Raw genomic sequence first — 15,146 nt, forward strand, 5'->3', positions numbered from 1 at the left:
AGCACTGTGACTCCAGACAGTGAAGTTCCCTTCCCATAAGCCCTGTTTGTTCACTCTTTTGGCCTCTGCCCTGAAGGAAGGTTTTGAAGGGGTGCATCTAGACATGCATTTGTTAAAGTGCTTTATGTTGCTAGCTGGTCTGCTGCAGTTCCATGTTAATGATTTAATTCCTGGTCTGGGTTGTTTGTAATATTATAGGGCTTGAATGAACAAGAAGTACTGGTTAGCTGTGGCTTGACTAGTTACAAAGTAATTATGTCTTCAATAACTTAGAAATTCAGCTTCTCTGATTTAAGCATGTCAATGACACAAATCACAAAATGAAATTTTATGTTGGCTTTCATACTGTAGAGCATCATGTAAATATAGGTATGTCCAAATTTGCAATTATGTTGCCAGTAACTCCTTAAAAGCAATATACTTGGAGCACATGATGCCAGTGTGAAAGTAGACAGAAATTCTCCATGCGTGCATAAGATTGTGCATAAGACACATGCTATCTGGAACACTGGAGTTATGGATTTTAATTACAGCACTGTCTTCCCACTCTGACTAGGCAGTAAGAGCAACTATATGCTGTAGCCTTCATTTTACTTACTAGCAGCACTCTTATTTTTAAGCAGAAGATATGGAAAGCCCACCAGCAAGAAAAGAAAATCCAGAGTTACAGAAGAAAAGTTTCATTAAGTTCCATTGTTATTCCTGTAAACCAAATTACTGCACTAAAATCTTGCCAGGAAGACAGAAACAAAATTCAGTAATGAAACATATACCTGGTGTGTTTTTGTTAATATGAACAGCAGCTGAAGCCAAAAAGTTTGGATTTCCCTTGACATTCCTTTTTTAATCTTTAGCATTCCTTCAGATTTTCCTTGAAGTGTCTCTTCATATATGAACAATACAATACTTCTAAAGTTTTAAAGGGATTTGAATGCTAAAGATTTCCACTTTGAAATCAGCTGCAAAGAAGGGTTTTAGAGACTGACAGCACTGAACACTAGCCACGAGTAGAAAGACAGAGTTCAGCGCTGCTTCCATCGCATGTGCTTGGCTTTGGGGAGGTTTTTTCAATCCCGTTCCAAGGTGGAGAAAGGACTGGCAGCAGAATTGCTCAGACGGAACAACAGGCTGGTTTTGCACTACATCCTCTAAGGCAATGGTTTAAGAAGAAAAAAATCTGGAAGATTTCTCTTTTCTGCTCCAGTGATATAGTTAAATGTACAGGATACACATCACAAGACAAACGTTAACAGAGCATGTTTTGCCTGGTCAGGAGACTTTCTTCTTTTGAACAGACTTTGTAGAAAACAAAATATAATGTATGTAGGGAGCTTTGGGATAGCACATGGTAGGATTAATAAAAGAAGGGGACAGGTTTCACGTTATACATGCAAAAAATATCTGCTAGCTTAAAGTACAGACATTACATTCTGCACATTATTTCATCATCATGGCAGCTGTCAGCCTGACCAGTACTAAAATGCATTTAATGCAAAATCTCTCTGCTGTGTAGCTGGAATACCATAAGCAAACCAAATCAAATTAGTAAATAAGAAGTGGGGCAGCAGTTGGCCTGTGACTTTTAACTTTTGTCAAAACATCACATGCAGATCTTCTGTTGATTCCAAGTGATCTTTTGCAATGTTCAAAAAGACAAAGTTCATACCATCTTCTAACCAAACGTTTGTTTTGGAGTCAGTGGTTCAAAGGGTGTTTTCAGAGCTAATAAGTCCATTATTTGCCTCTTTTTTTTTTTTTTTTTTTTTGAATCTGCAAATATATTTTATAGGTACTGGATTTTTTTACTATGTATAAAGCACAATGCTTTGAGATGGTCAAGTAACAGTCCTTCAATAAGAAATTAACTTACACTGTAATATAAAGAACACAGACTCTTCAACCAAGCTTTCCATAAATATTGCAGTCAATAGTATAGCAAAAAGAGAAATAAACTTGGATAAAAGCATGCAATTGGACTGCATGAAAGCTTCACCCTGTTACAATAAATACAGTGATCTCACTGGATGATAATAATCCAAATGATTATACTGAATGATTAGGCTATATAAATAATTACCATTTTGGGCAGGTGGGGAGAAATCAGAGTGTGTCAAAAATGTGTGATGATTGTCTATAAGCCTGAGAAGGTCTCAGTACAAGGGGTTGGAATAGCATAGGAAGGTTAAAAAAATAAACACCTCAATTTGACAGATCTGTGGTAGATTTGGCTTCTAATATAAAGAGCTCTTGGGGATTATTCACACTTGCACTGGTGTATGGGCCAGTCCTGAGTCTTAAAGGTGACACCTTTTCTAACTGATATGAAATGTTAGTTGCTTGGATGGTGCCAGCTGAAATTGGAGCTAGTGACCTTTCACCAAAGGCCACAGTGCAGCCTCTGAGGAGGGCAGTGGGTAGAACAGCCACAGGGGCTGACAGTGGACACTGTGACAAACCCACTTTCGGGCTCTGCACTGGCAGGCAGGGAGAGCTCTGGAAAGGGGGATGGAAGGAGATTACTAAATAGTTCTCCCCACTGGTGGCTAGCCAGGGATATTGTTCAAATGTGGGCTTACATATTACTGATTAGAAGATAAACCCAGCTCACAATGGGTAAAAATGTCAGCCTACAGGCAAATCCAAAACACGGAGAACTGACCTAGCAAACACGGGCAGTATTGACTTTCCTCCTATAACCTTTACATGCTGCCAGTATGGTATATTAAAAATAGATACATGCAGTCCGGGATTCTCGTCAAGCTTGAGGGCAGAACACAGACAAGGAATTATGGTAACTAGGCAAAAATCTGCTGTGGATACTCTCTGCCCAGTCATGCTAACAGACCATTGCGGCACTGCAGTCCAAATTGACTACTGCCAACACTCTCAGTCCTTTAAGGGCTCAGGTCCCTGAAAGTCATCTCCACTAGCAAAGCCTCATCCAAATTAACATTTTCAGCAGAAACTAGGCCATTCACTCCCAGACAGAAATGTCTTGCCCCCTACCAATTTGGAGAACAGATGCATATATACAACTTTCTAAGGCTTGCCAGTATGCCTCCAAATGCCCCAGCATGACCTGTCAGAACTAGGGTCCCCAGGTTTTTATCTGTGTGAGCCCTCATGGAGCATGCCCTTGCACCATGGACTCAAGGTTCTCCCCCACTCTTCTCTTGTTTTACAAGGAGAACCATGCTCAGTCAGGCTATCTGCACTGATACATGCAAAGCCCTCAGGCAGGCAGGCTTATAGCTCACAGCACCCCTAGACAGGGCCATGAGAAATATCAAAGATTTCTGATTTTAATGGATTCAAAATGCTTGTGTGACAGCCATAAACTGTATCCAGACAGGTGGGCAGCCCATCTAGCTCCCAAGCCCTAGCATGCTCTTCCTAACAGCGTGCTCTGAATAAGCGTATTAAATGTCAGTATGCTTTGGGGGATCTCCGCACCTCCCTTCTGCTTGCACAGCAGAATCCTTTTCCATGGTAATCCCCAATCCCAAAACAACACAACATCTGGTGGGGGTTGCTAGCAACACACAGGTTCTTGTTTTCATCAAGTAAGTGGGTAAATTTCTGGCAAAGATAGCCAGCTCATCACAGCAGAATCTATGTACAAGCTGTCTACACATACTCTTTATCCCATTAAACCCCCTCCACCCTAACATGTCATTTTCCATCCTTGTGTAACTGAATCTGATAGAGTGGCAACCAGCAACATTAATATCATGTGTCAGAATTAACATGCACTAATGCCCATGTTTCACAAACCTTAATTCTTGGTCAGAGTAAACCCAGACCAAAGTACAGTGAGCAACTTCTGAGGCATAGACACTGGTCTAGGAAAGGTCACTCACTGTAAGAGACTGCCGAGTCTTCCTCCCAAGACTTTTAAAAGAGGACAGAGTCACATGTACAGCTGATAGTCTGTCTGAGACAGCTAGTGTCTCTCCCCCCTAGATATCGAATGCAACAAAGTATTTCCTTCTGGCTCTCACGTAACCAAAAATGATAAATAAAAAAGAAAACACATTTTTCCATTGCTTTAATTTTTAATGCTTCCTTTAATGCAATCTTTTAATGCCTTTCATTGCACAATGCAATTGCACAAGATTTTACTTAAAAAAAATCTTACGAAAATATGGCTTATTTGCTCTTTTGCTACAGAAGTCAGACAGCTCAATCTCACAGTACTGCAATGTGTTCTTTGGTTCAGCCGTAAGACATTTTATCCCCTGTGCACAGTGAATCCAGCAAGCTTTCTTTACTTAGCTGAATGCTTCTTGACTATCTCAAGGTACTCCTTCACATCATCAGGAGACCCCAAGATAACAGGCACTCTTTGGTGGATATCCTCAGGCACTATATCTAGTATTGCTTGATGACCAGTTGTTGCTATTCCCCCAGCCTTCTCAATAACAAAAGCCATAGGATTGCATTCGTAGAGCAGTCTCAGCTAGAAGACAAAAGTCAAAATGGCAGAAGTCAGGCCAGGCAATGCCAAAACTCATTAAATGTAAATATATTTGGCATTTGATTTTAAACCAATCAATGTTCTAAATACTCTTTATTTCAAATTGTGTGGATTTTGCTTTTCAACAAAACACAGTGAACGCTGGATTTGCCCAATCCGAGTGCTTTCTCGATAGTCCATATTTGCATTGTGCTATTTACACAGAGATAAAGCTTATATGTTAAGACACAACCATTAACGAGGCAGAGCACATAGGACTGTGTGAAAATAAAGAAAAACACTCGTTCTGAGTGTGCCACTAAGTTTCTATAATGAATAACTGTATCTTATCTGCAACCTGAAGCAATAATTTACAGACAATTACAAAACAGATCAAAGGTCTTTGCTGAATAAACAGTCGCCTTGTCAGCCTGTAAGTGTGTGATCTTCCCTGACTGACCATTGTCCTGGCAGATCCAGTCAGGCACAGCTCCTCCAGATGAAGCCCTGTTACCACATACAAGATGCAAACGGTTTTCCCTTTGGCAGAGCTTCTCCCCATGGGACAACTACATTTAGGCTTCTTACAAACTAGCTTGCACTAGGAATCTCAGGGTAATGCAGACTGTTTGCTTTGTGATGTTCTACTTGGTTGGGACCAGCACCACCAGTTTCAGCTGACATGGTGCAGAGGAGCCTGTTTGAGCAGCATACCCCCTGGTATGTTCCATAATCTAGGTACGTTTGCCGGTAAAGAGAAGTCACTGCAGCTGAAACAGGTGAGCAGCAGCCCTAAAATAGGTGTTTGACAATAGGGTCCTGTCACTTGTGACAGTGTGCAAGGGATGCCCATATCCCCCCCTACAAGAAATACAAACTACCAAGTTACACAACACAGGTTCTGCAATCAAAATATTAATCTTGATAGTGAAATGTCTACATAAAGTAACATTTCCTGTAACTGGGCTTATTCAGGCTTACCTTTCCTTTGGGACTTTTGGAGTTAGCAGGATACAGAAAGATTCCTCCATACACCAGTGTGCGATGCACATCTGCCACCATAGATCCTATGTACCTCCCACCATACGGTGAACTGCCATCCTACAGGAAAACATTTCAATAAAAGTAACTCTAGAGAACATCAGGTTAACCTCCCCCACATGCCCCTTTAGCAGTCCTAACATCTTTCATCTCCGTATCATGCTTCATTGATAATACTCCAAGTAGTTTCAGAGAGTATGTCAGTATCCTCCTCATTTTCTAACCAGGAAAATCCAAGCAGAAGGAATGGCAGAAGACCTCAGCATAGATGAGCAGTAGTGACAACAACTGAAAATGTATCCCAGCTCTCCACTGGCTCTAATACTTGGAAAACACTGCATTTCTGGTGGCAAAAAATCAAGTAGTAGGAATCAACACTGGGGCTTTGTCTTTTCTAGCAGGAAAAAAATAAAAGGAGCAAAAGAAGTGATCTTTCCTACTTCTTCCAACCATTTTTGCCAGCTTCTGCAATTTTTTTGTTAAGAAAATGTTAATAGTTGACTTCTGATATTATTTCCTTATTCTACTCCCTGGAATACACTTTAAATACACAACACCTTAAGCCCGGAAAGACGTCAGATGAAAACATCAGTCTTCCTTCAAAGCAAGATCAGGAAGTCAGGAAGGGACACTAACACTTAACAAAAGTAGGTGTTCACAGTTCACTGTCAGCATAGTAACTCCAGTGATGAAACATCTAAGGCATGAAAACATTGTATGGGCACTCCTTGGCGCTTGGGGCCTCCTGACACCAGGAAGCCACACAACCACAAAGCAGGCCTTGAAACTACACTAGATTTCCAAGTGAGAGGCACCCTCAGGACACAGCTCGTGTCACCACTGAGCAGTGACCCACTGCCTTCTGCACTCCGCTCTCCAGCTATTCAGATGTTGCAGTGAGGAAGCAGCAATACAACACGTTGATCAAATTTCTTCATCACCAGATAAGATTTCCTCTCTGCTTGATTACCAAATGCCCAGTTTTGCCTCCAGCACCATTACTCAGACCTTCATTCAGGAAGAAAGATTTAAAAAAAGAAAAAAGGAAGAAAGGAAAAAGAATGCAAAAGAGGTATAGTGCCATACTGGAGAAAGCTGAAATATCTGGCTACATCAACTGCTCTCATTAGGAGTCCTACACCAAGTTATGTTTTAAATAGACAGGAAAGGAAAACAAGCTCTGAACGGTGCATGAGAGAATGAATGATTGATCATAACACTGGAAATCATGAACAAGGCTTGTCAACAGGATCTTTTACCTCAGGGAATTTCTTCTTTTTGAGATACTCTGTGACTGCAGGATCAAAATATTTAGCATAGCCTTCATTGAGACTGTAGATATTTCCCTTCTTTTTGATTTTCACATCCTTTTCAACCAAAATGAATTCTCCAATTGCCTAACAATAAGAAAGAAAAGCTATTTGTTAACATTAATTGCTCACTTATTTGCAAACCAAGGCTTAGTCCAGTACTATACACAATTAAATAAAAATTTACTACCACTGCCAATTTTTAAAAATAATTCAGTACCTACAAAAAAGTGGTCTTTGCAATCTATGTGCAAAGTATTTTGTTTATCCATAAAACACAGACAAAGCATGAATCCTGGGGTCATGCAAGCTTCTTCACACTACCATTCCAAGCACTTTCTCTTTCCTATGCCCAAAAAATACTGTTGTCCATAAATTTGTTATCTCTCCACTCTTTTGCTAGACTTAAAACAATGTAAGTTTCCAAACTCTGAGGAGTCTGGAAACTGAGAGTGCTGGCTGAACCAATGCATAAACATGCTCAAATAGCTGTAGATATTCCACTTCCTTTTAGCTTGGGCTAACTGGAAGCCTGTGACCAAGGACTGGTCTGTTTAGTTTTCTCTAAAGTAAATTTCCAAGTTAGTGCTAAGAGTAAACAAAATAACATGCATGCATGCTCAAAGCTAAATCTGTTACCTAAACATAGTTAAAAATACATGCATCTATTTAAGCTGCTACTAAACAGAGAGTACCAAGTTGTATTTCCTGCAGCTTGATCAGAGAAGGTTATAAAAATTTAAGATTGGCAGGTGGCACAGCCTGACTGATCACAAAGAAACAGACCACTAAAGCAAACTACTTTCAGCTATGATCTACACGATTTTTGTTTTAAAACTCACGGTAAATGCATGCTAGAATGTTACATCACCCACACACATCACTTACTCTTTTACACATCATGGTGGGATCTGAAAACACAGAAGAAGGTTAAATATTTCTGCTCCTCTGGTTTACTAAGGTCCTAGCATTAAGGAAAAGACAAATAAGACTTAAAGGGCATTTTGTACTGCAGAAAACTGCTTATTTTAAATATCACATGATTACACATGCTGTGTATTTGCTCTGCTGACTCAGCTGTCTTCCTGTTGTTGAGTCACACATGGCACTCCTGCATCAAGGAATGCAAGTCTCTTGACATTATTCCTGATGGGTTGTAAGTACGAGTACACTTACATTTCATTCCTTCATGCTACCTTGAAAGCTGCTCCTTTGGTTGATTTTCCTGGGGACAAACAGTTCTTAAAGACAGTAGCTGTAATCCCTAACAGCAAAACAAAGAAACAGAAGACAACTCTCACCGGATCCAGCATGAAACAGTTGACACCTCCAGCAGAAGTGGCCAGTACCAGCATGGTGGCACTGCCATAGAGCGCATATCCAGCTGCCACGAGATTACGTCCAGGCTGTAAAGCATCTTTCCCAGAAGGTCCATCAGGGGACACCTAGAACAAGAAAAGAATATAGTTGATTTTACTTCATTTCTATTGCTGGTACATAACTGGGCTCTGGGATAGGGACAGTCTTGTGCTCCACATCCATGCATGAGGTGGCACAAATGCTTCCATGATCCACAACTGAGATTCCTACTGGATGCACTAATACAAATTATATATAGGATACAAACACATTGATCTAGAAATGCTCTTCTAACTATGCCTAGCAGGAATGCAGGAAGCAGGAAAGGATTAAGGAGATAATAAAGAGCTATGTACCTCCTTGTAGGTGATGATGAACACAGCTCAGAGGAAAACTCTGAGGCACAGTTGAAAAGAAATGAAACATGACTCAGAGAGCTCAAGGCTGATCAAAAGTACTTGGGATTTTTTTTGTTTTCTTTTGCTTCCTACAAAAATGAAGTTGAAAATAGCTACTTTGGGATGTATGAAAACATATAAAAGACAATTGAAATGGACAGTTGGGTGTGTTTTATCTGATTTACTTTTTCCCCCATGTTGTGACCTGTAAGTCTGGTATTTCAAGCTCCTTCAGACAGGGTTTCTGCCTTTCAGAGTGAATTAGACACTTCAAATGCACATGACATGTTTCAGCTCTGGCTTGTTTTTGAAGCCTGTCCTCAGGCTAACAGGACTATTAGTACAGAGAACAAGAAAACCTGAAAGCACATTCCCCAGGTAGATGACAACTACGTGGTATTTTGCCTCAACACAAATATTCATGAAACCTAAGACATTATTTTTTCCAAGCAGTAATTTCATTAGCTGGCTAATTAAATATCAGCTAGGCTTCCACATAAGTTCTTCATCTTCTAAGAGACTAATTCAAATCCTGACAAATTCAAATCCAAATCCATGCATCTGTGAAGTACTAGATTTAACTTAAAGCTTGCCCTGAAAGTCTCTTTCACAAACAAGTTTAATTAGATTTTATTAAGTCTTCCCATGCAATTTTATTTCACCAAAAGCTGCAAAGTAATAGTTTTTTCTATTCTACATGAAAAAATTTTACCTTTCTATAGATTGCAAAGATGGTCCCAATGGAAACAAGACAGTCAATGTTTGATGAACCGTCTAGAGGGTCTATGCAGACTATGTATTTACCCTGGAAAATACAAAAGAGGGAACTAAATTAGTGACAGTATTTATGAACTTCCCCCAGATAAAAGCATTTCAGTAGGTACATTTTCTCAGAGACTTACACAGCAATATGAACTAAAAGGTTTTTATAGATTATAAAGAAACCAAATTCATATGTCAGCAATTCTTTGGCCCAGATTTCATTCTTGATTACGACCGTGATTTGTGCCAGACCAGAAGCTCAGAAATCTCTAAAGTACATAGCAGATAACAACACAGGAAAAGTGAAGTTTTCTCATACACTTTTTAATATGAGAAAAAAAAAAAAGGGGAATACTTTTATTGGTTTAGTTTCATCAGTGTAATTAAAGCCAATCCTGTCATATCCACCACCTAGGCTAAGCTGCACTTTCTCTTCTGTTAAACATGTCTTTCTTAATAATAAGGAAGAAAAAAACAAACGAAAATCAGTCCTTTTCATGCAGAGCTAAAAAATAGAGATATTAAAAAGCCCTTTAATGGCTGCTATGCCTAAACTGTACATTTTCCTTTATCTGTGCTCTGAAATGGTCAGATATTACCTTAGCCAGACTGACCTTACCCTGGGTTTGGGGGGTCAAAAAAGAAGCCCCTGCCTTATTGCTGGATTAAGGAATCCTGTAGATACAGGAAATTGCCAGTACCAGGGAAAAAGTTGAATTAACTGTACCTTTTAAATATTTTGTTCCCCCCTCATTTCATTTATAGTTGTCTTAATAATGGTGTATAACAACAGTGTTTATTTGTTTTTCATTTGATTTTACCCTGCATGTCAGAAACTTATTTAGAGTTCAGCAATGCTCTAATCTGCAAGTATGAATTCCCGGTATGCATTGATAAAAACGCTGTATTGGCTCACATTTAGTTTAGAAAAGCATTAATACTGAGACTCCTTCAGTGATCTTCGAAAATATTTGTTCAGAGCTAAGGAAATCTAATCCCTAGAAAATCAATTTTGAAGATTTCTCAACAGGGAGAGAGAGAACTGCTTAAACAAAACAAACTTTATGATACTTTGCAAATTATGTAAATTTGTAAATTATTTTGCTGTTCACTTTTACTAAATTTTTACTCAGATTTTTACAGGATCAGACCAAAATATTATCTAGGAAATAGGAACTATCCCACAAGTGCATGCAGGCTTGTGAATGTAAATAATAAATGTTAAAAATGCTTTTGTTTCATTGTTGCTAAGTCTTTCATGGGCTTCAAGGAGAATTTTCAAGAATTAAAGACCTCGAGATTTGACCTGCAGAGAACAGCTCATCAGTGTCCTACTCACAAAGTGACATTTCAAAAGGGCTTGACTAACTCAGAGTATAGTTCCAGAGATCAGATGGTGATGAATGAAATATTTTCTCTACAAAAAGAAAAAGGTGAGAGAAAAAGAAGGTGGGGAGGAATAACACAGAAAAAAAACCCCAAACCAACAAACATAAGTCTGGAGAGCAGAAATGACAGAAAGAACAAATGTTGACTAACACTCTCTCCACCCATCACCTCCACCTTCATTTGCCAGTTCAGGAAAGTACCTGTTTTCTGAAACTTCTAGCTCAGTTTTATTTTTTTAGATGTGGAGCAGTATACCTGTACAGGCTGATTTGAAATCAAGCAGGGAGAACTTTTAAAGCTACTAACCTGTTTGTCAGTTTCCACTATCACAGCATCTTTGTTTTCTTCTGACACAATAACACATGTACTGAAGGATGACTTGAGCATATTAATCACCAGGTCATTGGAAAGAATATCCAGCTTTTTTACTTGATCTCCAGTCACATTGGTAGACCCAGCAATTCCATAGCTAGAGCAATTGCAAGACAAAGTATTTCGTGAGAATGGAGCACTGTGTCTTCTAAAGTATCCTGTTTCTTATGCCTGTAAAATCTCTTGTAAACATACAGCACTTTCAAATGGCATCTCAGCTCTCTAAGCCTGTTTATTTACTGCCCAATGAATTCTTGCTGAGACCTGTTAACGTTAGTTGTGGTTGCATATCTAGAAGAGAAATACAAAACAAGGAATTGCTTTTCAATAGTTTGTAAACTACAGGTAAACACAGCCAGACCAGGCTGTGAAGGCTGAGTTACAACTGTGCTTCTTAGTGAGCTCTTAAGACCTACATATTATTCCTGAATTCTATGGCTGTGCATTCCCTAAAAGCTAAGAATTCATTAAAAAACTGTGTATTTTACCAGTATATGAACATATTATTTTTAAAATATGAATCTGTATGTGAATCTGACCATGCTAGTTATGCTATCTTCTGTATGTAATATACTCCTGATGTGCAAATTGCAGCAGAAAAAGTCTCCTCACAAATAAATCAACATATTTATAGCTTAATGTTTTCAGTTTTGATTTTAAGCAGTAAACGTTTCCTTGGGGAAAGAACCAAGAAATAGAAATAAGAAACACAAATAAAATGCTGCAAGCTAATCAGAATCAAACCATCTGGCAAGCAGAAGTACCAGGAGACCTTATGATAGGTGATTTTGTAAGCATGCAAAACAGAAAGGGGAAGCTTAGCTCTTAGAAGAGAAAAACAATAGCCAGCTTGGCACACATTCAGCTGACTCCTATGTACTTCAGCTACGGTTCATTGATGAGGCTGAACACCGGTATTTCAGGTTTTATGTACTAACACTGAACACACTACTTTAGCAATGCATTGCACTTATTCAGTTTAATGCATGAGACAAAGAAAAAGACATAATTCTCTCTCTCTCTCTCTCTGTTACAGTGGCTTGAATATTTTTCTACAATTGTGAACGTGCTTTTAAGAAAAAAATGTACTTTGAACATCATGCTTATGTGGAGGCACGGTAGCAGCACAGCTCTCACACCTCATCTTTTGGGGACTCCTGGGAGGGGAAGACAAGGTGTCAGGTGTGGAGCCTGCAGCTGGAAAGGGTCTGTATGTCTTCCTCAGCTGTTCTGCACCTCCCCTGCTGAGCAGCACTAAGCATATAGTTGAGTCTGAGGATGGTCCAAAGAAATGGATTCCAGTGATCCCTACTTGTCCACATTCCCTGACAGCGAAGCAAAATTTCACCACTGCTTATAAAATGCAGTCCCACAGTAGGAGATCTGTTCAAGGAGGCTTATGAGTCCAAAGCAGTCCTAGTGCTGCTGGAGAGTCAAACCCACTGTCCAGGGGATCATAAGGCAAGTCTATGGGCCCAGATACCAAACCTGTGGGGAGCTGCCAACAGACACACACGTAGGACACAAAAGGAACAGGACCTTAAGCTTACATATCAGGTTACATCTAGGAAACCCTAGTCTGTATCGATAGATATAGGAGGCATATGAAAGGGCTAGCACACAACAACCAGAAATTACCATAGCTACATGCAGTCTGAAGTCAAAACAGAAATATAGTTCAAACATACATAAACTGGAGGACTTTTGCCTTTTTAAAAATTATATTTTCCACTGCATGGCTTGTAGATGCAAATTCATTTTCTCTTTACAACATTTTCCATTAAGTAATGAAGTAGCCCATCTCTAAAGCCTTGATAACACACAACTGGGCTTATGAACAATATGTAAAATACTTAGGAGGATTAGTTACCTACAAGCGGTTTCAGCTATTTCACATTTCAAGAGTTCCAATTTCCTTCTGATGCATCTCCAGAACAACATCCCTCTGACTGGCTGACTACAGACACTGCCATTCCTAGCCAGTGCACTTTCTAAAAGCCTTAGACATCCAAAGTTTTGTAGAGAAACTCTAGTTGCTGTGATGCAATATGCAAAAAAAACCACTCTGAATTTGATTACACACCTCAAAGCATAAAATGGTGCTTTGATATCAAGCAATATGCAAGGAGCAATAAGCCATATTTTGCTAGGCTTTGTCTTTCAGTATATGTGGTCTTATGGTTCCAGGCACCCACACCTGTTGAAAGTAACAATGAAGTTCTATTATTGGCAGACATTTCTCAAAGACTGGATGCCTTATACTATTGAGAAGTCATAGGACCTCTATCACTTGAAAAAAATCAAGAAACCAAGACAGTAAAGGAGTTACTTTCAGCTCTGTGCAAGAGGATGTGCTCATGCAACCCCACTCACAGGCTTTTCTGGTGAAAGAAATACCCATCCCCATCCTCATCCCGACACCCACCACCCCGGAGACAGCAGGATGCCCTGGACCCGCGGGGATGCGCGAAGGTGCGGGGTGCATCCCGGGACTCACAGGTTGGCAATGCCCGCTTTACGGACAGCGGTGGAGATGGCTTTGATGGCCGTGCAGAGGGAGTTGAGGAGCTGCGTGAACTCCCCGGTACCCTTGGCCCGCCTGCCTTCCTCCATCACGAAGCGGGTCATGGTGATGACATTGGTGTCGAAGGCGGAGCGGTCCGTCATGGTGGCGGCGGGCGCGAGTGGGGCCGCGGCCGCCGGCATCGCCTCTTGGCCCAGCGCGGCGGGGCGGGGCCGGCGGGCAGGGGCGGGGACAGGCCCGGCCCCGCCACCGCCGCCGCGGGCTGGGGATGAGGGCCGGGGTCCTGCCCCTTCGTCCCACCGACACTCTAAAATATCCGCGGCGGGAAAGCACCGCCGCTCACTTTTTTTTTTTTTTTTTTTTTTTTTAACCAAACCTTGTCTCATACACTGTGCGGGGAGAGGCGAGGTCAGGATGGTTTGGGCATTCGTTCTGTGAACGGCACAGAAAGTCAATCGACACACGGGTGCTGGTAGTTCTTAGTGTTTGCAGTGGTCACACGTCAGTGTTAACGGTCCTGAAATTGTGCCCCAAAACTCAGAAGTCAGCATGGTTTCACCACTTGACTGAAAAACTCCGTGGGGGTCATTGTGGATTATAGTGAACTGCGAACAACCTACAGAGCAAGGCTAGTATTTTCTGCTGTACAGGAATGCTCCCATCCTGACTCATCAGTACAGGGAAAACACACATTTAGTGACCGATTCCATCAAGTATTAACTTACTCTGTGTACGGAGATCATGCTGACCCCACGTGTCCCAACCTACCCAACATCATAAAAAAGCTGCAAGGAAACAGCCCCTGGGAGCTGGACCCAATGAGACTTTTATAACAAACTTTCCAGAGCTGTTCAATAGAAAGGCATAGGCTGAGTCCCACTTCAGAAGCTAGAAGCTAATGCACCTCACACAAATACTGCTGCAAGGGAATCTAGGCCCTCTTGTATCTCTTTTCTTTTGGTTCCAGCCTTCCTGATCTTGCAGCAGTCAAGCAATATGTTTTGCTGCTTACGTTTGATCAGAAAAATCCAAGCACTAGTAAGGGAAACCAGGTTCACCCAACACCTGACCCTAGATACACCCTTTGACACAATAATTTGGCAAACACAAATCTGAAAACAGGTGTTATACTCTGTACAGTCCAGATTTGTTGTACTAGCCATTTTTTTATATTCGTGTTATCTAAGAAGATGAATATTTTAAAAAATCGATTACTTTTCAGTAGAATACATTAATGAGTTGAATAAGCACAGTCTCAAATTTTAAATTGAAACCACAGGTTGAAATCATTCCAAATGGTGTCAAACACAGGGCAAAAGTCTTTCACAAGATGCACATCTTTGCATATATACATACATTCTATCTTCATGCAAAGCATGTTGCATACCCATGCATTAAATACTTCAAAGGTATGCATAAATGTCTTCTCCTGAAAGTGTACACAACTTTGGCCTAATTCTCCCATGCCCAGCATTGCAGACACTCCTGAAGGTATTAGATATGAGTAGTTGTAAGGCTCTTCTGAATGAGATATT

General features: G+C 40.4%; 1 protein-coding gene across 1 annotated transcript; it reads right to left on the reverse strand.

The window, feature by feature from the left end:
- Nucleotides 1-4,267: 4,267 nt before the first annotated feature.
- LOC309584935 (fructose-1,6-bisphosphatase 1-like) lies at nt 4,268-13,754 on the reverse strand (the record flags this gene model as incomplete). Its single annotated transcript, XM_082301294.1, has 7 exons — nt 4,268-4,459; nt 5,438-5,557; nt 6,757-6,894; nt 8,109-8,252; nt 9,277-9,369; nt 11,022-11,184; nt 13,585-13,754. The coding sequence occupies 7 exons, from the start codon at nt 13,752-13,754 to the stop codon at nt 4,268-4,270; spliced, it is 1,020 nt and encodes a 339-aa protein (XP_082157420.1).
- Between the last annotated feature and the right edge of the window lie 1,392 nt (nt 13,755-15,146).

Source organism: Coloeus monedula (assembly GCF_965178545.1).
Source record: "Coloeus monedula genome assembly, chromosome: Z".
Lineage (NCBI taxonomy): Eukaryota > Metazoa > Chordata > Aves > Passeriformes > Corvidae > Coloeus > Coloeus monedula.